Below are 27,511 nucleotides of genomic sequence, written 5' to 3'. Positions count from 1 at the left end.
GCTACCTTCCTGTTTTAGTGATTTAATGCTTTCTTTTTGTCATTTATTTCTTCCCTTACATCTGTATTTATCCACATTGCTTTTTCTTGATCCTCACCCTTTTATTCCCATAAGGTGTGTACCTCTCGCAATTAGAGTTTAGGATGCTTTTAAAAATATTCAATTTTGTGGGTGCATTTTTATTTTTGAGGAGATTGTCCCAGTTAGTTGGGCCAGTGGCCTCTCTTAGCTGGTCAAATTTAGCTTTTTCGAAGTTTTGTCACAGTTCCCTGTATAACATGTTGCCGTTATACTTGCTTTAGTAGCTCTCTGCAGTGCAGCGGCTTGTTGCTATGACCTAGGTGTAGTTGCGGAAGCCTGTGTGAGAACTGCTACTTGTGTATGCATGCTCCCTTGCCTGTTGTCTCAGTTCTGGTGGGGTTAATGGTCTGGTCTGAGTGTGTCTGCTAGGTGTTAGATGACCTAGTTATCCTGCTCTCTCGCCAGCTTTGCTTGTCTGCCTGAGACCGCCCTGTGTCCTCCTGCATGGGGTCCAGGCATCTTCTTGTCTGCCTGTTTAGGCAGCTATGCCTGTGACCGCCATTTGTCGTTCCGCATGGGGTCCAGGCATCTGCTTGTCTGCCTGTTTGGGCAGCTCTGCTTGTGACTAGGGTTGATTTCGAATAGCGAATCTAGGCACTTTGAGAATTTGCGAATATTTAGAATATAGTGATATATATTCGCTATTTCGAATATTCAAGATTTTTTTTTTTTATCAGTACACATGATCCCTCCCTGCTTTTAGCTTGTGTGCCAATGAGAAGGCTGTAGTATCTTTGACTTTGGGAGTAGTGTTGATTGCAAATTTTCGTAATGCGAATTTTTCAATTGCCGAGTAAAAACATGATTCCTCCCTACTTCTTGCTTGTTGGCCCACAAGCAACTTAAGCAGGGAGGAATCATGACTTTAGATGGGAAAAATGACTAATATTAAAAAAAAATAATATATATAGCACTATATGGAAAAAATTTAGTTTTTTCCAATATTCGTGATATTCTAAAACAAGAATATATATCAATATAGCGAATATAAAAAAAACTGAATATAGAGCAATTTAGCTAATATAGTGCTATAATCTTCTTTGTCTAATAGTTGTAATTTTTTTCACATCTGAAAAAAGATTTTAGCACCATATTAGCTAAATTGCTGTACATTAGTTTTTTTTCGAATATTCGCTATATTGCTATATATTCTTGTTTTAGAATATTACGAATATTCAAAAAAACAAATATATTCGATATAGTGCTATATATTCGTTTTTTGGAATATTCGTAATTTTTCTAAAGTCATGATTCTTCCCTGCTTAAGTTGGGCCAATGACTCAGGGAGCAGGGAGAAATCATGTTTTTACTCGGCAATTAAAAAAATTTGTGATAAAAATTTGCATTATGAAAATTATTACGCGATCATTACCTTGCCGATTTTTCGAGTTCAAAAATTGTAGAATATAATGAATATTCTAATTCGCGAATATTCGATGAATATTTTTCAAAATATTCGCTAAATATTGCGAATTCGAATATGACCCCTGCCGCTCATCACTACTTGTGACCACCATGCATCCATTCCGCATAGACTCCAAGCATCTGCTTGTGTTTTGGTTCCCTTTTTGTCTTGTCCAAACTGTGTCCTGTGTGGTTGTTTGGGTTCCAGTTCTTGTACCTGGGTTCTAGTCAATATGTGTGGACCACTGATGCTTGCACAGTCAGTCTCACCAGGTAAGTGGCCAAGGGAACTGGGACCATTCTGGAGGTGGGACCAGTGAGCCCTGAGCTAAGTTCATCCCCACCATCAGGGGCTCTGTGAAGAACAGGGCTCACTGAGTCTCCGCCCTCTCTGTTTGGCCCCAAGTCAAACCGGTCCAATTGGTCCAGTGGTATTACCTGCTAATGGTCCCTTACCTGCTGGTCCAGTTTCCTGTCATGTCTAGATTTATGTGAATAAAGAGTTCTTGTTAGTATTGTCTATTTACTTACCTTGATGTGGTATACCTGAGAGATGTTCTAGGGGTCAGTAGGACCCTCGCTAGAACATGACAAGTTTGGTATTTTTGTTCCTCCCTGAAGAAACACTCTTATGAATGACAATTGGAAGGTTATTATTTTATGGTCACTATTTCCTAGGTGTCCCCCAACCTCCACATCTGTTGTTCTGTCAGGTCTACTGGTTAGCATTAAGTCCAGTATGGCCGTCCCTCTAGTCAGGTCCTGAACCAGTTGGAAAAGGTAATTTGCCAAGAACCAGTTGGAAAAGGTAATTTGCCAAAAACCTGTTTTCTTATGAGATCTACAGCTTTCTCAGTCTATATTTGGGTAGTTGAAGTCCCCCATAATAACAACCTCATTATTAGTTTAGTTTTACTTTAGTAGGATATTTTCTGTGGACACTGTTATATTAGGTGGCTTATAACAAACTCCTATAAGTATTTTGTTTTTGCCTCCATGTTTTTCTACCCACAGTGACTCCACATGTTTATTTACCTCACTTATATGTTCCCACAGTGTGGGCTTTAGACAGGACTTTACATAAAACAAAACCCCTCCCCCTCTCCGGTTTTGACGATCCTTTCTAAACAGACTGTAACCCTAAACTTTAACTGCCCAGTCATAGCTATCATCCAGCCATTTATCAGTTATTCCCCTATGTTAAAGTCCTCCTCAGTCATTACTCATTCCAGTTCAGTTTTATTAGTCAGGCTTCTGGCATTAGTATACATACAATTAAGAGATTTTAGTATATTTTTTTAACTCTACATCATTCCTTATGAACTGTTCTAGTCCCTCCTTCCACGGTTCCCCCAATTCCTTTCCTTATCTCAGGTCTCTGTCTGCACTGTCTTGCCCTCCTATAATGTAATTACCCTGTCCTCCAGTCCCTAGTTTAAACACTCCTCCAACCTTCTAGCCATCTTCTCCCCCAAAACAGCTGCATCTTCCCTATTGAGATGGAGCCCATCCCTATGATAGAACCTGTAGCCAACAGAGAAGTACTGAGGCACAGTAATTCTATGTATATACTAACAGATTGACTGGGATTGTGGCAGCAGTTCAATAAGATGCACACAGCGATTACACTCAACCTGCACAGTCCCTGCAGTCTTCCTATTCTCTCCCTCTGCTCTCCCTAGAGACTCTAAAAACGATCTCCCTACATTGTCCCTGCACTCACCCTATCCAATAGTTTGCTATTAATAGCTTTCTCAAACACTGTCCCTAGCGTATAAGTGCTTGTCATGTCTTTCCCTAGGCTTATGTCACAGTAAAATTGCAGAGATCGCATGGGATGAGGCTTTTATAGGGCTGTGACATCACAGGGGATGGCCATCTGCTGATATGCTGGCTGTGCGGCATTATGAGTGATCTTGCGTTACCGGTTTTCTTAATTTTACTTTGTAAAATGTGCAGAAGCCACTTTAGAAAAATAACAATAAACTCCACAGCGGCCACCCTTTTATTAGTGACCTCCACAGTGCTCCATCTCATTAACAGTGATTTCCACAACATCCTGTCCCCTTAACTGTGACCTCCACAGCAGCCTGCCCCTAGGGTGGCCAGAGGTTCAATTTTAGACTTTCAGACTCTGTGTCCCTGTGCTCACTGCAGGAAGAAAGCCAACCTCCCTCCCACCGCTGCAGCTGAGAGAAGTTGATTTTTACCTTCATTTTTTCAATCCCCGTTGGCTGCGGAGTGGAAGGGGGCATTGCCTAACCTGGTCGGGGGCATGTCTTAGCGGTGCCTGGGGCGGGGTTTTTAAGTCTGTCTTTTAAGGGTGGAATGAATTGCCACCCTATCTGCACCCTTAACTGTGACCTCCACAGCACTCTGTCCCCTTAACTGTGTCATCCACAGCGCCCTGCCCTTTTAAAGTTGACTTACAGCAGTGAAGAAAAATGGCTGGGTTGTTATGTAAACCTGGTGTAAAACTGTGTGTATGTGGAGACTAAAGGCCTACGATCTTCTATGGGCTGAGGGTCATGTGACCAGACTAATGCATTTTTTGGGGAATATCTCAGGAAAGGTATGTGCTGGAGAGCTGAAACCCGGTCTAAAACCTTTCCAGACACCTGATGTACCTATGTGCCAAATGTCCATTCGAGATCTGTCATGCGAATGTCGTCGTGTAGACCTAGCCTTAGGGCTGTTTCACACGAGCGGATGCCGTGCGTGGCATCCGCTCCATGAAAGAGTGCCAAGACCCGATGCAGACTGCAGAGGCACGGAGCATTAACATGACTGATAATGCTCCGTGCCTCTCTGTGATCTCTTTACTACGAAATCACAGTGACAAAAGAGAGATCACAGAGAGGCACGGAGCATTATCAGTCATGTTAATGCTCCATGCCTCTGCAGTCTGCATCGGGTCTTAGCACTCTTTCACGGAGCGGATGCCACGCACGGCATCCGCTCGTGTGAAACAGCCCTTAGGCCTCTTTCACACGAGCGTGACAGATTGGCTCCAGATGCGTTCAGGGTGCGTTCAGCGAAACTCTCACCATTTTGCAAGCAAATTCAGTCAGTTTTGTCTGCGTTTGCTTTCAGTTGTTCAGTTTTTTCCGCGCGGGTGCAATGCGTTTTGATGCGTTTTGATGCGTTTTTCACGCGCGTGATAAAAAACTGAAGGTTTACAAACAACATCTCTTAGAAACCATCAGTGAAAAACGCATTGCATCCGCACTTGCTCGCTCGTGTGAAAGGGGCCTTAATGTTCTGTGTATGGTTAAAATATATCCACAGTGTCCCCTAAAACAGTGACCTCCATAGCAGCCCACCCCTTAACAGTGAACTCTACAGCACCCTGTCCCCCCAACTGTGGCCTCCACAGAGGCCCACCCCTTTAACCATAACCTCCATAGAACCCCACCCTCTTTACTGTGACCTCCACAGTGGCCTGCCCCCTTATCAGTGATCTCCACAGCACCCCATCCTCTTAATTGTGACCCCCACAGTGCCCTGCCCACTTAACAGTGACCTCCACAGTGCCCTTAAATGACCTCCACAGCGGCTGGCTCCCTTAACAGTGCCCCATCCCCTTAATAGTGACCTATAACAGTGAAGGAAAACGGCTGGGCTTTTATGGAAACCTGGTGTAAAACTGTTTGTATGTCAGTGAGGCAAAGACTGAAGGGACTATCAGCTGGTATTGGCTAATAATGGTCATGTGACTGTGTACAGGGAGTGCAGAATTATTAGGAAAGTTGTATTTTTGAGGATTAATTTTATTATTGAACAACAACCATGTTCTCAATGAACCCAAAAAACTCATTAATATCAAAGCTGAATATTTTTGGAAGTAGTTTTTAGTTTGTTTTTAGTTTTAGCTATTTTAGGCGGATATCTGTGTGTGCAGGTGACTATTACTGTGCATAATTATTACGCAACTTAACAAAAAACAAATATATACCCATTTCAATTATTTATTTTTACCAGTGAAACCAATATAACATCTCAACATTCACAAATATACATTTCTGACATTCAAAAACAAAACAAAAACAAATCAGTGACCAATATAGCCACCTTTCTTTGCAAGGACACTCAAAAGCCTGCCATCCATGGATTCTGTCAGTGTTTTGATCTGTTCACCATCAGCATTGCGTGCAGCAGCAACCACAGCCTCCCAGACACTGTTCAGAGAGGTGTACTGTTTTCCCTTCTTGTAAATCTCACATTTGATGATGGACCACAGGTTCTCAATGGGGTTCAGATCAGGCGAACAAGGAGGCCATGTCATTAGATTTTCTTCTTTTATACCCTTTCTTGCCAGCCACGCTGTGGAGTACTTGGACGCGTGTGATGGAGCATTGTCCTGCATGAAAATCATGTTTTTCTTGAAGAATGCAGACTTCTTCCTGTACCACTGCTTGAAGAAGGTGTCTTCCAGAAACTGGCAGTAGGACTGGGAGTTGAGCTTGACTCCATCTTCAACCCGAAAAGGCCCCACAAGCTCATCTTTGATGATACCAGCCCAAACCAGTACTCCACCTCCACCTTGCTGGCGTCTGAGTCGGACTGGAGCTCTCTGCCCTTTACCAATCCATCTGGCCCATCAAGACTCACTCTCATTTCATCAGTCCATAAAACCTTAGAAAAATCAGTCTTGAGATATTTCTTGGCCCAGTCTTGACGTTTCAGCTTGTGTGTCTTGTTCAGTGGTGGTCGTCTTTCAGCCTTTCTTACCTTGGCCATGTCTCTGAGTATTGCACACCTTGTGCTTTTGGGCACTCCAGTGATGTTGCAGCTCTGAAATATGGCCAAACTGGTGGCAAGTGGCATCTTGGCAGCTGCACGCTTGACTTTTCTCAGTTCATGGGCAGTTATTTTGCGCCTTGGTTTTTCCACACGCTTCTTGCGACCCTGTTGACTATTTTGAATGAAACACTTGATTGTTCGATGATCACGCTTCAGAAGCTTTGCAATTTTAAGAGTGCTGCATCCCTCTGCAAGATATCTCACTATTTTTGACTTTTCTGAGCCTGTCAAGTCCTTCTTTTGACCCATTTTGCCAAAGGAAAGGAAGTTGCCTAATAATTATGTACACCTGATATAGGGTGTTGATGTCATTAGACCACACCCCTTCTCATTACAGAGATGCACATCACCTAATATGCTTAATTGGTAGTAGGCTTTCGAGCCTATACAGCTTGGAGTAAGACAACATGCATAAAGAGGATGATGTGGTCAAAATACTCATTTGCCTAATAATTCTGTACAGGGTGTATTTTAATTAGGATATGCAATCTTCTATTGGCCAATAAGGGTCTTGTGACCGTGTGTATGTCAGTTAGAATACATGAGAGCTTTCATTGGCAAATATTAGTCATATAATGCTGCCATATTTTTTCAATATATATTTTTAATAACTCAAGAACGGTACATCCTAGAGAGATGAGACTTGGTCCAAAACCTTTCTAAGCACCTGATTTACTTATATGTCATATTTGCTGCAGATCAGTCAAGTTGTTTGGCTGTATATAAAGAAAAGACATATATATATATATATATATATATATACTATCAAAAGGACCCGGCTTTGCACGGGTATATTTCATCTATTTAATTTAATGTTTGTGTGTCAGGTTAAAAGATATCCACAGTGTTCTCCATCACAGTGACCTCTACAGCATCCCACCCCTTTAACAGTGACTTCCACAGTACCCTACTCCCTTAACAGTGACCTCACAGTACACTGCTGCTTTAATAGGGACCTCCACAGCAGTTGCCCCTTTAATAGTGACCTCCACAGTCCCCTGCCCCCTTAACAGTGACCTCCAGAGTGCCCACTCCTTTAACAGTGACCTCCACAGCAGCATGCCCCCTTAACAGTAACATTCACAGTGCCCGCCCCTTTAACAGTGAGCTACACAGTGGCTGCCCCTTTATTAGTGACCTCTACAGTACCCTGTCTCCTTAACAGTGATTTCCACAATAATCCGTCCCCTTAATAGTGACCTCCACAGCAGCTTCCCTTTTAATAGTGACCTCCACAATCCCCAGCCCCCTTAACAGTAACCACCACAGTGCCCACCCCTTTAACAGTGATCCCCACAGCAGCCACCCCTTTATTAGTGACCTCCACAGTACCCTGTCTCCTTAACAGTGATTTTCACAATAAATTGTCCCCTTAACAGTGACCATCACAGAGCTTTGTTCCTTTAAAATGTAACCTCCACAACACCCCACCCCCTTAACAGTGCTCTACAACACCCCTTAAAAACTGACTTCCATAGCGGATCGTCCCCTTAACTGTGACCTCCACTGCTCCCTGCCCCCTAAACAGAGACCTCCACAGTGCCTGTCCCTTCAACAGTGACTGCCACAGTACCTTTCTCCCTTAACAATGACCTCCACAGTACCCCGCTGCCTTAACAGTGACCCCCACAGCCACTGCCCCTTTAATAGTGAACTTCCCAGTCCCCTGCCCCCTTAACAGTGACCTCCACAGTGCCCTGCCCCTTTAACCCCTTCAGTCCTTCAACCCCTTCCGAGCCACTTTTCACTTTAAATCTCAGGCCGATTGCAAATCTGACATGTGTCACTTTATCTGGTAATAACTTTGGAACGCCTTTACTTATCCAAGCCATTCTGAGTTTGTTTTCTCGTGACTAGGGATGAGCGAACCCGAACTGTATAGTTCGGGTTCGTACCGAATTTTGGGGTGTCCATAACACGGACCCGAACCCGAACATTTTCGTAAAAGTCCGGGTTCGGTGTTCGGCGCTTTCTTGGCGCTTTTTGAAAGGCTGCAAAGCAGCCAATCAACAAGCGTCATACTACTTGCCCCAAGAGGCCATCACAGCCTTGCCTGCTATTGGCATGGCTGTGATTGGCCAGTGCAGCATGTGACCCAGCCTCTATATAAGCTTGGGTCACGTAGCGCTGCACGTCACTCTGCTGATACAAGCGTAGGGAGAGGTTGCTGCTGCGACGTTAGGGCGAGATTAGGCAGATTAACTCCTCCAAAAGACTTAATTCAGTGATCGATCTCCAGCTGTGGATCATTGAAGTGCTGATATTGAATTGCTCACTTTTTTTAGGCTGCCCAGAGCGTTTTTATATCACTTTTTTCTGGGGTGATCGGCGGCCATTTTGTGGCTTGTGGTGCGCCAGCACAAGCTACCACCAAGTGCATTTAACCATCAATAGTGTGGTTATTTTTTGCTATATCCTACATCAGGTGCAGGCTGAGAGTGTGTCCCCCAAGTGCATTTAACCATCAATAGTGTGGTTATTTTTTGCTATATCCTACATCAGGGTCAAGCTTTCATCAAGTGCATTTAACCATCAATAGTGTGGTTATTTTTTGGCCATATACTACATCAGGTGCAGGCTGAGCCTGTGTCACCCAAGTGCATTTAACCATCAATAGTGTGGTTATTTTTTGGCCATATACTACATCAGGGGCAAGTTGAGCCTGTCACCCAGTGCCTAAAAAATAGGCCTGACATTTATATTCCTCCAAATCATTACTGTTTTAGCTGGTCAAGTTATTTTTAGTGACCGTAAAAGCACAGTTTTTGTTCTGGGTTGAAAAACAATTCCCAAATTTTCCATTCTCAAAATTAGTAGTTTCTGCTATATCAGGCCTACTTTAAATCTATCCCAAAAAGGGTATATTAGATTCAAGGTGCTGATAGGGTCATTCTGAAAAACTTAACACACACGCTACAGTGCAGATACAAGTCTAATTCTGTGATTAAACGTATACCTGTCACCCAGCGCCTAAAAAATAGGCCTGACATTTATATTCCTCCAAATCAGTACTGTTTTAGCTGGTCAAGTTATTTTTAGTGACCGTAAAAGCACAGTTTTTGTTCTGGGTTGAAAAACAATTCCCAAATTTTCCATTCTCAAAATTAGTAGTTTCTGCTATATCAGGCCTACTTTAAATCTATCCCAAAAAGGGTATATTAGATTCAAGGTGCTGATAGGGTCATTCTGAAAAACTTAACACACACGCTACAGTGCAGATACAAGTCTAATTCTGTGATTAAACGTATACCTGTCACCCAGCGCCTAAAAAATAGGCCTGACATTTATATTCAGCTAAATCTGTCATTACTGGTGTGCCTGTATTAGTGTAATACAGTACCTAAATAGATAGCCAGACAGTGTTAGGTGTCTGTAAAAAAAAAAGGCCTGAATTTTAATTCAATACATTGGCCCGAATAATATTTTTCTTATTGTGGTGAACGGGAACAATGAGGAAAACATCTAGTAAGGGACGCGGACGTGGACATGGTCGTGGTGGTGTTAGTGGACCCTCTGGTGCTGGGAGAGGACGTGGCCGTTCTGCCACATCCACACGTCCTAGTGTATCAACTACCTCAGCTCCACGTAGCCGCCAGAATTTACAGGGATATTTGGTGGGGCCCAATGCCGTTCTAAGGATGGTAAGGCCTGAGCAGGTACAGGCATTAGTGAATTGGGTGGCCGACATTATCTCCCACCCAGTCTTCTGCAGAAAGCGCACAGATGGCGCATGAAAACCAAGCCCATCAGTCTGTCACATCACCCCCATGCATATCAGGGAAACTGTCTGAGCCTCAAGTTATGCAACAGTCTCTTATGCTGTTTGAAGACTCTGCTGGCAGGGTTTCCCAAGGGCATCCACCTAGCCCTTCCCCAGGGGTGGAAGAGATAGAATGCACTAACGCACAACCACTTATGTTTCCTGATGATGAGGACATGGGAATACCACCTCAGCACGTCTCTGATGATGACGAAACACAGGTGCCAACTGCTGCGTCTTTCTGCAGTGTGCAGACTGAACAGGAGGTCAGGGATCAAGACTGGGTGGAAGACGATGCAGGGGACGATGAGGTCCTAGACCCCACATGGAATGAAGGTCGTACCACTCACAGTGGTGAGACCGAGCCAACAGCGTAGCAAAAGAGGGAGCAGTGGGCAAAAGCCAAGAGGCTCCGCCTGCTACTGACCGCCGCCATCTGGGACCGAGCACCCCAAACGCAGCTTCAAGGAGTTCCCTGGCATGGCACTTCTTCAAACAATGTGCTGACGACAAGACCCGAGTGGTTTGCACGCTGTGCCATCAGAGCCTGAAGCGAGGCATTAACGTTCTGAACCTTAGCACAACCTGCATGACCAGGCACCTGCATGCAGGAGTAAACACCTTAAAAACAAGGAAGTCACTCAGGCTCCCCCTGCTACCTCTTCTGCTGCTGCCGCCTCGGCCTCTTCTACTGCTGCCGCCTCGGCCTCTTCCTCCGCCTCTGGAGGAACGTTGGCACCTGCCGCCCAGCAAACATGGGATGTACCACCAACACCACCACCTGCGTCACCAAGCATCTCAACCATGTCACACGGCAGCGTTCAGCTCTCCATCTCACAAACATTTGAGAGAAAGCGTAAATTCCCATCTAGCCACCCTCGATCCCTGGCCCTGAATGCCAGCATTTCTAAACTACTGGCCTATGAAATGCTGTCATTTAGGCTGGTGGACACAGACAGCTTCAAACAGCTCATGTCGCTTGCTGTCCCACAGTATGTTGTTCCCAGCCGCCACTACTTCTCCAAGAGAGCCGTGCTTTCCCTGCACAACCAAGTGTCCGATAAAATCAAGTGTGCACTGCGCAACGCCATCTGTGGCAAGGTCCACCTAACCAGATACGTGGACCAGTAAACACGGCCAGGGATGCTATATCTCCCTAACTGCACACTGGGTAAATGTAGTGGCGGCTGGGCCCCAGGCGGAGAGCTGTTTGGCGCACGTCCTTCCGTAGCCAAGGATCGCAGGGCAACATTCTTTGCCTCCTGTCTCCTCCTCCTCCTACTCAGCTTCCTCCTCCTCTTCTTCCACCTGCTCATCCAGTCAGCCACACACCTTCACCACCAACTTCAGCACAGCCCGGGGTAAACATCAGCAGGCCGTTCTGAAACTCATATGTTTGGGGGACAGGCCCCACACCGCACAGGAGTTGTGGCGGGGTATAGAACAACAGACCGACGAGTGGTTGCTGCCGGTGAGCCTCAAGCCTGGCCTGGTGGTGTGCGATAATGGGCGAAATCTCGTTGCAGCTCTGGGACTAGCCGGTTTGACGCACATCCCTTGCCTGGTGCATGTGCTGAATTTGGTGGTGCAGAAGTTCATTCGCAACTACCCCGACATGTCAGAGCTGCTGCATAAAGTGCGGGCCGTCTGTTCGCGCTTCCGGTGTTCACACCCTGCCGCTGCTCGCCTGTCTGCGCTACAGCGTAACTTTGGCCTTCCCGCTCACCGCCTCATATGCGACATGCCCACCAGGTGGAACTCCACCTTGCACATGCTGGACAGACTGTGCGAGCAGCAGCAGGCCATAGTGGAGTTTCAGCTGCAGCACGCACGGGTCAGTCGCACTGCGGAACAGAACCACTTCACCACCAATGACTGGGCCTCCATGCGAGACCTGTGTGCCCTGTTGCGCTGTTTCGAGTACTCCACCAACATGGCCAGTGGCGATGACGCCGTTATCAGCGTTACAATACCACTTCTATGTCTCCTTGAGAAAACACTTAGGGCGATGATGAAAGAGGAGGTGGCTCAGGAGGTGGCCGAGGAGGAAGAGGGGTCATTTTTAGCACTTTCAGGCCAGTCTCTTCGAAGTGACTCAGAGGGAGGTTTTTTGCAACAGCAGAGGCCAGGTACAAATGTGGCCAGACAGGGCCCACTACTGGAGGACGAGGATGAGGAGGAGGTGGAGGAGGATGAGGATAAAGCATGTTCACAGCGGGGTGGCACCCAAAGCAGCTCGGGCCCATCACTGGTGCGTGGCTGGGGGGAAACACAGGACGATGACGATACGCCTCCCACAGAGGACAGCTTGTCCTTACCTCTGGGCAGCCTGGCACACATGAGCGACTACATGCTGCAGTGCCTGCGCAACGACAGCAGAGTTGCCCACATTTTAACGTGTGCGGACTACTGGGTTGCCACCCTGCTGGATCCCCGGTACAAAGACAATGTGCCCACCTTACTTCCTACACTGGAGCGTGATAGGAAGATCCGCGAGTACAAGCGCACGTTGGTAGACGCGCTACTGAGAGCATTCCCAAATGTCACAGGGGAACCAGTGGAAGCCCAAGGCGAAGGCAGAGGAGGAGCAAGAGGTCGCCAACGCAGCTGTGTCACGGCCAGCTCCTCTGAGGGCAGGGTTAGCATGGCAGAGATGTGGAAAAGTTTTGTCACCACGCCACAGCTAACTGCACCACCACCTGATACGGAACGTGTTAGCAGGAGGCAACATTTCACTAACATGGTGGAACAGTACCTGTGCACACCCCTCCACGTACTGACTGATGGTTCGGCCCCATTCAACTTCTGGGTCTCCAAATTGTCCATGTGGCCAGAGCTAGCCTTTTATGCCTTGGAGGTGCTGGCCTGCCCGGCGGCCAGCGTTTTGTCTGAACGTGTATTCAGCACGGCAGGGGGCGTCATTACAGACAAACGCAACCGCCTGTCTACAGCCAATGTGGACAAGCTGACTTTCATAAAAATGAACCAGGCATGGATCCCACAGGACCTGTACATCCCTTGTGCAGATTAGACATTAACTACCTCCCCTTAACAATATATTATTGTACTCCAGGGCACTTCCTCATTCAATCCTATTTTTATTTTCATTTTACCATTATATTGCGGGGCAACCCAAAGTTTAATGAACCTCTCCTCTGTCTGGGTGCCGGGGCCTAAATATGTGACAGTGGCCTGTTCCAGTAGTGGGTGACGTGAAGCCTGATTCTCTGCTATGACATGAAGACTGATTCTGTGCTGACATGAAGCCAGATTCTCTGTTATGGGACCTCTCTCCTCTGTCTGGGTGCCGGGGCCTAAATATGTGACAGTGGCCTGTTCCAGTGGTGGGTGACGTGAAGCCTGATTCTCTGCTATGACATGATGACTGATTCTGTGCTGACATGAAGCCAGATTCTCTGTTACGGGACCTCTCTCCTCTGTCTGGGTGCCGGGGCCTAAATATGTGACAGTGGCCTGTTCCAGTTGTGGGTGACGTGAAGCCTGATTCTCTGCTATGACATGATGACTGATTCTGTGCTGACATGAAGCCAGATTCTCTGTTACGGGACCTCTCTCCTCTGTCTGGGTGCCGGGGCCTAAATATGTGACAGTGGCCTGTTCCAGTGGTGGGTGACGTGAAGCCTGATTCTCTGATATGACATGAAGACTCATTCTCTGCTGACATGAAGCCAGATTCTCTGCTATGGCATGAAGAGACTGATTCTCTGCTGACGTGAAGCCCGATTCTCTGCTATGGGACCTCTGTCCAATTGATATTGGTTAATTTTTATTTTTTTATTTTTATTTTTATTCATTTCCCTGTCCAGATTTGTTTGCAGGTGATTTACCTACATGTTGCTGCCTTTTGCAGCCCTCTAGCTCTTTCCTGGGCTGTTTTACAGCCTTTTTAGTGTCTTAAAGTTCGGGTCCCCATTGACTTCAATGGGGTTCGGGTTCGGGACGAAGTTCGGGTCGGGTTCAGATCCCGAACCCGAACATTTCCGGGAAGTTCGGCCGAACTTCTTGAACCCGAACATCCAGGTGTTCGCTCAACTCTACTCGTGACACATTGTACTTCATGACAGTCATAAAGTCAATATATTTAATATGTGAGTCAATATATTTCATCTTTAATCATGAAAAAATAAAAAAACTTATAAAAAATATTGAAAAATTCTCAATTTTCAAAATGTAAATTTCTCTGCTTTTAAAACAGAAAGTGATACCTCATAAAATATTTATTAGTTAACATTCCCCATATATATACTTTATGTTGGCATCATTTTGTAAATGTCATTTTAGTTTTTTAGGACGTTAGAAGGCTTAGAAGTTTAGAAGCAATTTTTTAAATTTTCAACATAATTTCCAAAGCTATTTTTTTGAGCACCAATTTACAGTTATAAAGTGATTTTGAGGGGCTTACGTAATGGAAACCACCCATAAATGACCCCATTTTAGAAATTACACCCCTCAAATTATTCAAAACTAATGTTACAAACTTTTTTAACCCTTGAGGTGTTCCACAAGCATTAAAGGGAAACAGAGGTGAAATTTTAAAATGTCACTTTTTTGGGTAGATTTTTGTATGTTAATAAAAACAAAATCTTGCAACACAGCAAGGGTTAACAGCAAAATAAAACTCTATATATAGTACTCTAATTCTGCAGTTTACAGAAATACCCTATATGTAACGGTAAACTGCTCTATGGGCACGTGGCAGTGGTCAGAAGGAAAGGAGCACCATATGGATTTTGAAGGCAGATTTTGCTAGATGGTTTTTAGGCACCATTTTCTATTTGAAAAGACCCTGACTTAACCCTACAGTGGAAACCCTCAAAAAGTGACCCCATTTTGGAAACTATACCCCTTAAAGAATATATTAAGGGGGGCACTGACCACTTTGACCCCCTAAGCGTTTTACGGAATTTCTTCCAATAAAATTTTGCTTTAGCCCCAAATTTTTCATTTTCACAAGGGGTAACAGGAGAAAAAGAAACTATAATTTGTTACCCATTTTCTCCTGAATATGGCAACACCCCATATGTGGTGGTAAACTGCTATGGGCGCAGGAGCACAATATGGCTTTTGCAGCGCAGATTTTGATGGATTGGTTTATGGGTGCCATTGTTTTTTATTTTTTAAGTGATTGTCTTAATTGGGGGCAAATTTTTTGCAGGATGAGGTGACGTTTTTATTGCTACCGTTTTGGGGTACATAAGACTTTTTGATTGCTTGGTATTACACTTTATGTGAGTCAAGGTGATAAAAAAGTTTTGGCATAGATTTTAGTTTTTTTGGGCATATAATGTGATATCTTTATAGAGCAGGTTGTTACAGGTGCGATGATACCTAATGTGTCTATCATTTCTATTTTTGCTAGTTTTACACAGTGAAAGCTTTTTTGAACAGAATAAAATCTTGTTTTTGTGTTGCCATTTGCTGAGAGACATATTTTTTTTATTTTTTGGGTGATTTTCTTAGGTAGGGTTTCATTTTTTGCGGAATGAGATGACGGTTTGATTGGTTAAATTTTGGGCTAAATATGTCTTTTTTAATCGCTTGGTGTTACACTTTTTATAAGGGGAGGTTACCAGAAAATCGCTGTTTTGGCACTGGTTTTTTTTACAGAGTTCATCTGGCGGGGTGTATCATGTGATATTTTCATACAGCTGGTTGATACGGACGCGGCGATACTTAGTATGTCTTTTCCCAATTTTTTAAAGAAATTGTTTACTTTATTTTGGGAAAAGGACGCTTTTTTTACTTGAAACGTAGAATTTTTTGTAAAACTTTATTTTTTTGCATCTTTTTTAACTTTGGGACTTCAACTTTTGCGGGTCTGATCCCCTTTACAATGCATTACGATACTTCTGTACTGTAATGCATTGACTGTAAGTGTATTACCACACTTACAGCCTTCATGCCTGTGAGATCCAGGGGGCTGGATCTCACAGGCTGACATGGATGGCAGCCACGATGCCTAAGGAAGGCATTGGGCTGCCTTTCAAGCCATCGGGTCCCCGTAACAGCAGCGCAGGGACCTGATGGACACGCGGACCCGTCAGGATGCCGCATGTGCTGCGGTCAGCACTGACCACGGCAGTGCAACGGTTAATGCACCGACATCAGTGTTTTCACCAATGCCGGTACATACAGCAAGGATCCGGATATCAGTGACTGCCGGACCCTTGATCAGCGCTCTGTAGCTGTATGGCGCTGATCAGTACAGCTCCGTATATATACGGCACTGGTATCCTACGGGTTAACAGGGACCTCCACAGCGGCCGCCCATTTATTAGTGACCTCCACAGTACCCCATCTCCTTAACAGTGATTTCCACAATAACCCGCCCCTTTAACAGTGGCCTCTACAGCACTCTGTCCCTTAACTGTAACCTCCATAGCAGATCGTCCCCTTAACTTTGACTTCCACAGCACTCCGCTACTTTAACAGTGTCATCCATAGCGCCCTGCTCCTTTAAAGGTGACCTACAGCAGTGAAAAAAATGGCTGGGTTCTTATGTAAACCTTGTGTAAATCTGTGTGTATGTCAAGACTAAGGGCCTTCAGGCTTCTATTGGCTGATAAGGGTCATGTGACCGTGTGTATGGCAGTTGGGATATGAGTGAAAGACCTGTGGGCTTATATTGGCTAATGCAGGTCATGTGATGGTGCCATATTTGCATTTTTTGGGAATATCTCAGGAACAGTGCGTCCTAGAGTGCTGAGACCCGGCCTAAAACCTTCCCGGACACCGGATGTACCTACAGTATGTGCCAAATTTGGTGCAGATCGGTACAGTAATTTGTTGTGCATAAAGAATGGACAGACAGAACCTAATTTTTATATACACTCACCTAAAGAATTATTAGGAACACCTGTTCTATTTTTCATTAATGCAATTATCTAGTCAACCAATCACATGGCAGTTGCTTCAATGCATTTAGGGGGGTGGTCCTGGTCAAGACAATCTCCTGAACTCCAAACTGAATGTCAGAATGGGAAAGAAAGGTGATTTAAGCAATTTTGAGCGTGGCATGGTTGTTGGTGCCAGACGGGCCGGTCTGAGTATTTCACAATCTGCTCAGTTACTGGGATTTTCATGCACAACCATTTCTAGGGTTCACAAAGAATGGTGTGAAAAGGGAAAAACATCCAGTATGCCGCAGTCCTGTGGGCAAAAATGCCTTGTGGATGCTAGAGGTCAGAGGAGAATGGGCCGACTGATTCAAGCTGATAGAAGAGCAACGTTGACTGAAATAACCACTCATTACAACCGAGGTATGAAGCAAAGCATTTGTGAAGCCACAACACGCACAACCTTGAGGTGGATGGGCTACAACAGCAGAAGACCCCCACCGGATACCACTCATCTCCACTACAAATAGGAAAAAGAGGCTACAATTTGCACGAGCTCACCAAAATTGGACTGTTGAAGACTGGAAAAATGTTGCCTGGTCTGATGAGTCTCGATTTCTGTTGAGACATTCAAATGGTAGAGTCCGAATTTGGCGTAAACAGAATGAGAACATGTATCCATCCTCTGATGGCTACTTCCAGCAGGATAATGCACCATGTCACAAAGCTCGAATCATTTCAAATTGGTTTCTTGAACATGACAATGAGTTCACTGTACTAAAATGCCCCCCACATTCACCAGATCTCAACCCAATAGAGAATCTTTGGGATGTGGTGGAACGGGAGCTTCGTGCCCTGGATGTGCATCCCTCAAATCTCCATCAACTGCAAGATGCTATCCTATCAATATGGGCCAACATTTCTAAAAAATGCTATCAGCACCTTGCTGAATCAATGCCACGTAGAATTAAGGCAGTTCTGAAGGCAAAAGGGGGTCCAACACCATATTAGTATGGTGTTCCTAATAATTCTTTAGGTGAGTGTATATATATATATATTGTGAGGGGTAGCTTTCTTTTAGGGGATCATTCACATCGATACGGCTTCAGGACACCAGGTTTCAGGTCCAAACAGTGCATTTATTGTGATACATCAGCACAAGCAAAATGACAAAAATAATAAACACTCGCCCGTCCAGGCTCTAACTAAACATAATATTCCTGACTCACCTAAGTCCCTGTTCACACTCTGTGAACACATGCGGCTTTCTCAGCCAATGTCCCACAGCCTCCTGGCTGTACAGAGCACAGTACGCCCACTGTCTCCAGTCCAGTGTCTCTTGGGGAATAGTGGTCTCTCAGCCCTCCTGGCTTGGACCACACAGAGCCTCCAGGCCTCTGTCCACAGGCAACACACTCCCCCAAAGTTCAGGCTAGCACCTAGCCTCATGGCCCCTCAGCCCACACGGCTGAGACCACTCACACAGAGCCTCACCAGGACTCTGCTTCACCAAACACTCCAGAGTGAGCCACACCCAAGATCCAGTAGCAGGATTAAATAAGATCCCTGGACATGAGCATGCCCTAAGTCCCGGACTGGAGCATGGGGAACAGGCACCCACCCAACACATTGCCTGTTCCCAGTAAAAGCCCGCCCTGAAATAGCTGAACCAGCTACACTATCTATATGGTGTCCCCCAACTACTTTAGTGGACACCTGAACTAGGGCTTTTAATCCACCAAGGTCGGGCCCCTTGGTGACACGCTCCCGGTGCACACAACACCCCTTTTATCCTGCTTCCCTGTGACTTTACTGCACACCTCAATGTTCACATTGCCACAATATATAAATTTCCCTTTTTGATTTGAATTACTGAAGTAACTTTTCAATGATATTCCAATTTATTGAGATGCACCTGTAATAGAGTGTCCTTTTCCTCCTCCTACTCCTCCTTCTCCTCCATTAGACCCAAATTATTTTTGAGCAGAACACTACTTTCAGTTTTAGTTTCTTATCATTTATGTACAAAAATATTTTGGACTACAATTATGTTGCCTTTTTTGTCTTTTACACTGTCAATTCATTCTCTATAATTCTTTAATGTCTCATTACTACCTTGTTGCTGTTCCTGTTCTCCTGCCCAAATGTCCCTGTATCTAGCTCTGAAAGGTACTTTTTTAACCACTGTTAGGTAGAATCAGGACTGCTATTATACAGACTTTTACAAATAAAATGTTAAATCACAGCTCCCTCTGTATCCTATATTGCTATTAGATAGGGGAACATGGGGAACGTGATAGATCAGCTGCAATAATGATATTTTGTGTTTACTGTTTTCTTTTATCTTTAGCACTAAAAGACTTGACAATACGAACACAAGACTTCAGCATCAACTTGAAAAAGATCCAGGTAAGTTTTTTAACAGTAATTATTTATATTATCTTAATTATCTATAAAACTAGCAGAACCCAGGGAGAAGTGGGATGTATAAAATGTTATAAATTTTTTGGGGATGTTTATACAATTAAAGGGGTTGTCTGAGATTTTGATATTGATGGCCGAATCTAAAACATACCAGGGGTGGAATAGGCGGTTATAGAGGACGTGGTCATGTAAGAGGGGGTAGGAGATACCAAAGGGGATATAGGAAAAGGAACAATAAAGTCTCCTCTGCATCAAACTCTACTAATCAAGAGACATGGCGAGACACCAATACACCACAGACCACACAAACAAACCGTAAAATATGTTTAGAATTGGGAATAGAACTAGAGGATCTTCAGGGTATATAGGATATTGCTCATTTGCTTGAAGAAAATGATAGAGAAAGAAGCAAGGGACTTTTCATCACTTTGAGGAATAAAAGTAGGAAGATGCCACCCAAAGGGTCAGGCCACCACATTGATCTATTTCTAAATTCAGTAATTAGAGACTTGGAACATTTGGATCAATGTGTCGATATCTCACATGATCCTAAAAACTATTCCATTAATGAGATGGCAGGCCTTAAAAAGCTTAGTAAGAAAAAGGATTGAATTATTAAATCATCAGATAAGGAAGGGGGGGGGGGGAATATTGTGATATTAAACTGTAAACAGTACAAACAGATGTGCCTATCACTCCTCACCGATACAAAAAGTTATGAAATATTGGTGCAGGATCCTACCACACAGTATCAATTGCAACTGTCGATCTTATTAAAGTAGGCTGTAGATAATCACTGGATAGATAAGAATTCCTGTTCCCCCAACATCCAAAAATTGCTACCTTCTATGGACTTCCTAAAGTCTACAAGGGGTTACATCCCCTAAAAGGGAGGCCAATTGTTTCGGGGGTTGAAAATTTGACTCAAAATGCTGGCATTTACATTGATAGAATTTTACGCCCCTTTCTTTTATCTCTTACTTCGTATATACAGCCAGGTCCATAAATATTGGGACATCAACACAATTTTAACATTTTTTGCTCTATACACCACCACAATGGATTTGAAATGAAACGAAGATTATGTGCTTTAACTGCAGTCTGTCAGCTTTAATTTGAGGGTATTTACATCCAAATCAGGTGAACGGTGTAGGAATTACAACAGTTTGCATATGTGCCTCCTACTTGTTAAGGAACCAAAAGTAATGGGACAATTGGCTTCTCAGCTGTTCCATGGCCAGGTGTGTGTTATTCCCTCATTATCCGAATTACAATGAGCAGATAAAAAGGTGCAGAGTTCATTTCAAGTGCGCTATTTGCATTTGGAATCTGTTGCTGTCAACTCTCAAGTGGAGATCCAAAGAGCTGTCACTATCAGTAAAGCAAGCCATCATTAGGCTGAAAAAACAAAACAAACCCATCAGAGAGTTAGCAAAAACATTAGGCCTGGCCAAAACAACTGTTTGGAACATTCTTAAAAAGAATGAACGCACCAGTGAGCTCAGCAACACCAAAAGACCCGGAAGACCACAGAAAACAACTGTGGTGGATGACCATAAATTCTTTACCTGGTGAAGAAAACACCATTCACAACAGTTGGCTAGGTCAAGAACACTCTCCAGGAGGTAGGTGTAAGTGTGTCAAAGTCAACAATCAAGAGAAGACTTCACCAGAGCGAATACAGAGGGTTCACCACAAGATGTAAACCATTGGTGAGCCTCAAAAACAGGAAGGCCAGATTAGAGTTTGTCAAACGACATCTAAAAAAGCCTTCACAGTTTTGGAACAAAATCCTATGGACAGATGAGACCAAGATCAACTTGTAGCAGAGTGATGGAAGAGAAGAGTATAGAGAAGGAAAGGAACTGCTCATGATCCTAAGCATGCCACCTCATCAGTGAAGCATGGTGGTGGTAGTGTCATGGCGTGGGCATGTATGGCTGCCAATGGAAATGGTTCTCTTGTATTTATTGATGATGTGAGTGCTGACAAAAACAGCATGATGAATTCTGAAGTGTTTCTGGCAATATTATCTGCTCATATTCACCCAAATGCTTCAGAACTCATTAGACGGCGCTTCACAGTGCAGATGGACAATGATCCAAAGCATACTGCAAAAGCAACCAAAGAGTTTTTTAAGAGAAAGAAGTGGAATGTTATGCAATGGCCAATTCAATCTCCTGACCCGAATCCGATTGAGCATGCATTTCACTTGCTAAAGACAAAACTGATGGGAAAATGCCCCAAGAACAAGCAGAAACTGAAGACAGTTGCAGTAGAGGCCTGGCAGAGCATCACCAGGGATGAAACCCAGCGTCTGGTGATGTCTATGCGTTCCAGACTTCAGGCTGTAAATGACTGCAAAGGATTTGCAACCAAGTATTAAAAAGTGAAAGTTTGATTTATGATTATTATTCTGTCCCATTACTTTTGGTTCCTTAACAAGTGGGAGGCACATATGCAAACTGTTGTAATTCCTACACCGTTCACCTGATTTGGATGTAAATACCCTCAAATTTAAGCTGACCGTCTGCAGTTAAAGCACATCTTGTTTGTTTTATTTTAAATCCATTGTGGTTGTGTATAGAGCCAAAAATGTTAGAATTGTGTCCATGTCCCAATATTTATGGACCTGACTGTACGTGATACGATGGACCTGCTTAAGAAACTTGAAGGAATAGTGGTTGAGGCGGATGTGTGGCTGGCCTCGATTGATATTGAGGCCTTTTACACATACATCCCACACCAAATGGGACTGAGGGCTACCAAGCATTTCCTTGATACCAAAAGTAATCACTATCAGGGCCACAATAGCTTTGTTCTTTGTCTGCTGGAATTTATCTTGACTCATAACTATTTTGTATTCAATTCTTAGTACCACCAGCTCAGGGGCACTGATATGGTGAGTCCCTGTTCCCCAATTTATGCTAATTTGCTCCTGGGCTGGTGGGAGGATACAATAGTTTTTTCTGACCAATATGCTAACTGGGTCTCACATGTTTTACTTTGGGTAAGATATATCAATGACATTCTGATATTGTGGTCAGGTGATAAATGAGATTTTCAGTTATTTGTTGAGGCACTTGATCTGAACAATATTTGGTTATTTTTTTACTCATGAGATACAGAAAGATTCTATTGCTTTTATAGACATTCGGCTATGGAAAAAGACAATATGATTCAGACATCCTTACATCGTAAAGAGACCTCTACTAACAGTTTTCTGCAATGGGGGAGTTTTCATCCCACCCCACTAAAGAAGGGGATCCCAAAAGGACAGTTCCTCAGAATTCAGAGGAACTGTACGAGGGATGAGGATTTTGAGAAATAGGGTACCATTTTATATCAGAGATTTTGAGAAAAAGGATACCCGAGAAAAATATTAAATCAGGCATGGAATGTGACAGAACCAAGCTATTAATCCCCAAAAGGAGAAAACAAGATGATAAAACTATACATATTATTGGAACTTTTGATTCCTTGGCACAGGAAGTGAGAAATGTATTTGGTAAATATTGGTCACTTATGACCTCATAATTCATTCCAGATTTTCCAGCAATTACATATAGATGTGGGCGCAACTTAAGAGATACCTTGGTTCACAGCCACTTTGAGACTTACAAAAAAAAGACATGGCTGACCAAAAGACAGACTGGTACCTTTTGTCACGGCCATTGTAAATCTTGTCAATTTATTGATAGAGGCTCTCAGTTCTCAGATTCTGGTGGACATATGGTATTATATACACGCTCTTTTACTAACTGCAACACCGAGGGTGTGATATAACTATGTAAATGTACATGCAATTTGATGTATGTAGGCAAAACATGCCGTGCATTTAAGAGATGGATTTTGGAACATGTGGGGAACGTGAGAAACAAACGTGATAAGCCTATCTCCAGACATGTGACTTTGAAACATAATGGTGATGTCAGAGCTGTTCTGTTCCATTATCTTGCATTGTGTATTGGTATGCTCCTCTCTTTCCCCCCTCCCCTGTTTTCAGGCTTCTAGTTAGTTTAGTCTAGCCACTCCCTGTTTTCCCAGTGATGCCTTGCTCATTGTGTGCTCAGCTTCTGAGTAGCAGCATTCATTTTCTGAGCTAGGCGTTATTGTTGGCATAATTATTTTACCATCTGGATTACCCTGCAACATCTTGCAATACAATCTCCGGATTAAAGGGCTACTTGATTAACGCCTGGGTGTCTGATGTGTAAGCTGTAAGTGGAGAAAGTCAAATTCAACAAGTCACTCCCGTGCCCATAGAGGTTGCTCTACACAGGTGCGTGATTGTATATAGCTGACTTTTGAAACGCCACAGTAAAATAATTGCCTTAGTACTCTCCTTCTCTTGCTAAGGATAGAATATTCCTCTCCTCCAAGTAATAAGACATCATCATTAGTCTCCTACTTGGTGCAGTGGAGGGTAATTGCACCGCTTGTGTAAGACTTTTTCATCATATCCTGCTCTGCTCTACTCGCAGAAGCTTCTAGCAATTGCAGTTTTCATTCAGGCAAGGAACTGCATTCAGCCCTGTTTTCTGAAGCAAATATCATCTGCCTGCTATCAAGTTACAGGGCAGAGCCCATTATATTGATACATTGCAAGGCTTAATTCAAAGCAACACCTGCAGTAGGAGGTCATGTGACTACTAGGGTTGAGCGAACCCGAACTTTAGGATTTTTGGACGCCGGACCCGAACCCGAACATTTCAGTAAAAGTTCGGGTTCAGTGTTCGGCATAGGAGGGCGCCAGAGATCGGACTAAGGTTTGGGAGAAGGTTTGGAAGAAGAAAGAGTTGTTTAGAGGAGGAGAAAAGGAGCAGGCTGCCGGTGTTGGTTATCAGTGTGAAGTATAGATACTCAATAAAAACAATAAAAAATAACCATAACCATTGGTTTTAGGGGCCGGTCAACAAGATTTTATATATGTTTTGGCGATAATATATAACAAAACAAAACAAGCGGTATCAGGTCATGTGACCCTTATCTCACTGTTGTCCACTGGAACGTATCGGCTAGTGGAACGCAAGTCGGTTCACCACTAGCTGTGCGGGGAAAAAATAAAAAATAAAAGAATGCATATATACACTCACCTAAAGAATTATTAGGAACACCATACTAATATGGTATTGGACCCACTTTTGCCTTCAGAACTGCCTTAATTCTACGTGGCATTGATTCAACAAGGTGCTGATAGCATTCTTTAGAAATGTTGGCCCATATTGATAGGATAGCATCTTGCAGTTGATTTGAGGGATGCACATCCAGGGCACAAAGCTCCCGTTCCACCACATCCCAAAGATGCTCTATTGGGTTGAGATCTGGTGACTGTGGGGGCCATTTTAGTACAGTGAACTCATTGTCATGTTCAAGAAACCAATTTGAAATGATTCGAGCTTTGTGACATGGTGCATTATCCTGCTGGAAGTAGCCATCAGAGGATGGGTACATGTTCTCATTCTGTTTATTCCAAATTCGGACTCTACCATTTGAATGTCTCAACAGAAATCGAGACTCATCAGACCAGGCAACATTTTTCCAGTCTTCAACAGTCCAATTTTGGTGAGCTCGTGCAAATTGTAGCCTCTTTTTCCTATTTGTAGTGGAGATGAGTGGTACCCGGTGGGGTTTTCTGCTGTTGTAGCCCATCCGCCTCAAGGTTGTGCATGTTGTGGCTTCACAAATGCTTTGCTGCATACCTCGGTTGTAACGAGTGGTTATTTCAGTCAACGTTGCTCTTCTATCAGCTTGAATCAGTCGGCCCATTCTCCTCTGACCTCTAGCATCCACAAGGCATTTTTGCCCACAGGACTGCCACATACTGGATGTTTTTCCCTTTTCACACCATTCTTTGTAAACCTTAGAAATGGTTGTGCGTGAACATCCCAGTAACTGAGCAGATTGTGAAATACTCAGACCGGCCCGTCTGGCACCAACAACCATGCCACGCTCAAAATTGCTTAAATCACCTTTCTTTCCCATTCTGACATTCAGTTTGGAGTTCAGGAGATTGTCTTGACCAGGACCACACCCCTAAATGCATTGAAGAAACTGCCATGTGATTGGTTGACTAGATAATTGCATTAATGAGAAATAGAACAGGTGTTCCTAATAATTCTTTAGGTGAGTGTATATTTGTCTTTTTTTACTGTAATACGCCCTTATACGCTTTGACCAGAAATAACTGCAAAAGTGAAATGTGTATATATTTTTCTTGGCGTACTGAATAAGATACTAAGATATAAACCACTAAAGGATTTCCAACATAACACTTGCAGCCCTATAACAAAAAGCTGGAATAACAGAGCTGTCTAATGACTATTTGGATCCCCAAATAATCGTTCCGTGAACTTGTAAATCACTTTTCTACAAATGTCCCTAGTGCCTTCTGACGTCTCTGCACTAAGATGCTGTGAAATGATTCCTCCCTATCCTTTCCCTGCACTTCTAAATCCTTTTGTCTGTTTTTTTTTTTAAATATAGAGGTTTTTCCAATAGCTGTCCCTAGCGCCTTCACACATCTGTCCCTGCACTCTGAAAGCTGGAAATGGCAGAATCTAAAATGGCTGCCGTATTTATAGGGCTGGCTGGCTGCTGATTGGCTGCATGCAGGCATGTCAATCTGGGTGATCCCGCCTTCCCAGAGTTCCTTGCGCCATGTCCTCAGTCCTCCCAAGTGTAGCTGCCATTTTAAGAAAATTGTGATTCGTTACCATGAAGCGCAATGAAATTCGCATTCATTGCGAATTGAGGTTTTCCTGAAAATTGGATCGAATTCCACTTCGTCAGCTTAGATTCGCTCATCTCTAGAAGAAGGCTTTTTTGGGGGAAAATTGATGGGTGATTGTAGACTTTGTTCTGTATGAATCGAATTCCATTATCCTTTCATTGTGTGGGTCCTGCAGTAAACATAATGAAGACGCTGATGACAACACACCAGCAGACTTTGCCTTTACCATCTATTCTCAATTAAATCAAGCATCTTCAGTAAGTTGAAAATATTCATGTTTTTTTATCTGCTCCATCTGCATTCGATCTCCACAGCACACAAGACATGACAGGAGAGCCTCTGCTTTAGAGTCCAAGTCCAGTTTCTTAAGATAAGGAGTTCCATCATAATTGGCTGTACTCCGCTGCTCTGTATCTCTTGTGAAGTCAATGTCTCTAACTATGCCCCTCTCGCGATTTACAGCAAATACATTATTTTCATGTAGAGATCCAAGAATTATGTAGTGTATGCAAGCCATGTGCGACCCCTCTCATCACTCACGCTATTCTGCAACTGGTTTTCCTGGGCGAATGGAGTCACATAGGGGAGGAACTGCTCTGTGGCCTTCAGCAAGAAATCGAATGCTGGATTTCTCCACGACAACTCAAAATCGGAACCATGGTGACCGACAATGGGAAGAACATGGTGTCGGCGCTGCATCAAGGAGGGCTGAGCCATGCGCCCTGTATGGCACACGTGTTCAATCTGGTTGTCAAGTAGTTCCTGAAGTCTTCCACCCATCTGCAAGACATCCTAAAAATGGCTAGGAAACGTTGCATGCACTTCAGGCACTGATACACTGCAAAGCACACCCTCCTTGAGCTGCAGTGGCAGAACGGCATACGCCAACATTGGCTGATATGCGACATTTCCACCCGTTGGAATTCCACTCTCCATCTGTTGGACCGACTAGAGGAACAGAGAAAGGCGATTAACGATTTCTTGATGATCCAAGCGGACAGGAGTACTCCCCTGTGTAACTTCAATGTCAGCCAGTGGCAGCTCATGTGTGACACTTGAGGAGAGAATACAGTGGCTCAACCGGCCTAAGAATCAATGGCAAGGTGCACAACCCCATGGCACACCAACTGTTTAAGTATCCAAAGAAAAATATAAAAATTTAAGGGTGGCACTCAAATATCTGTACACAATGTAGATTAAAATATATATTTAATTAGTTGTCTGCATATAAACACAATTGTATACCCAAAAATATAATTAATCAACTATCAAAAAAATATAAAATAAATTATAAATTATATGTAAAAGTAGGAAAAGTAGCAGTCCAATAATCCAGTAAATTGTGTATTATCAGTTATATATCTATCCACATATAGTTTTTGTAGAATAAAATCTTTGTTATATATTGTAGCAATTAATTTTTGTCTCCTTAGTATATATAAAGAAAGC

The 27,511-nt window shown here is 43.7% G+C and overlaps 1 protein-coding gene across 1 annotated transcript in view; it reads left to right on the top strand.

Moving 5' to 3' along the window:
* LOC120999265 (pecanex-like protein 2) overlaps positions 1 to 27,511 on the top strand; it is a 535,756-nt gene that overhangs the window by 162,121 nt on the left and 346,124 nt on the right. The window contains exon 7 of the mRNA XM_040430137.1: positions 19,256 to 19,314. Coding sequence (XP_040286071.1) covers positions 19,256 to 19,314 — 59 coding nt within the window. The remainder of the gene's footprint in view (positions 1 to 19,255; positions 19,315 to 27,511) is intronic.

Source organism: Bufo bufo, chromosome 4, assembly GCF_905171765.1.
Source record: "Bufo bufo chromosome 4, aBufBuf1.1, whole genome shotgun sequence".
NCBI classification, from domain to species: Eukaryota; Metazoa; Chordata; class Amphibia; order Anura; family Bufonidae; genus Bufo; species Bufo bufo.
The sequence above is the reverse complement of the archived record's forward strand: the minus strand, read 5'-3'. Positions and strand labels throughout refer to the sequence as shown.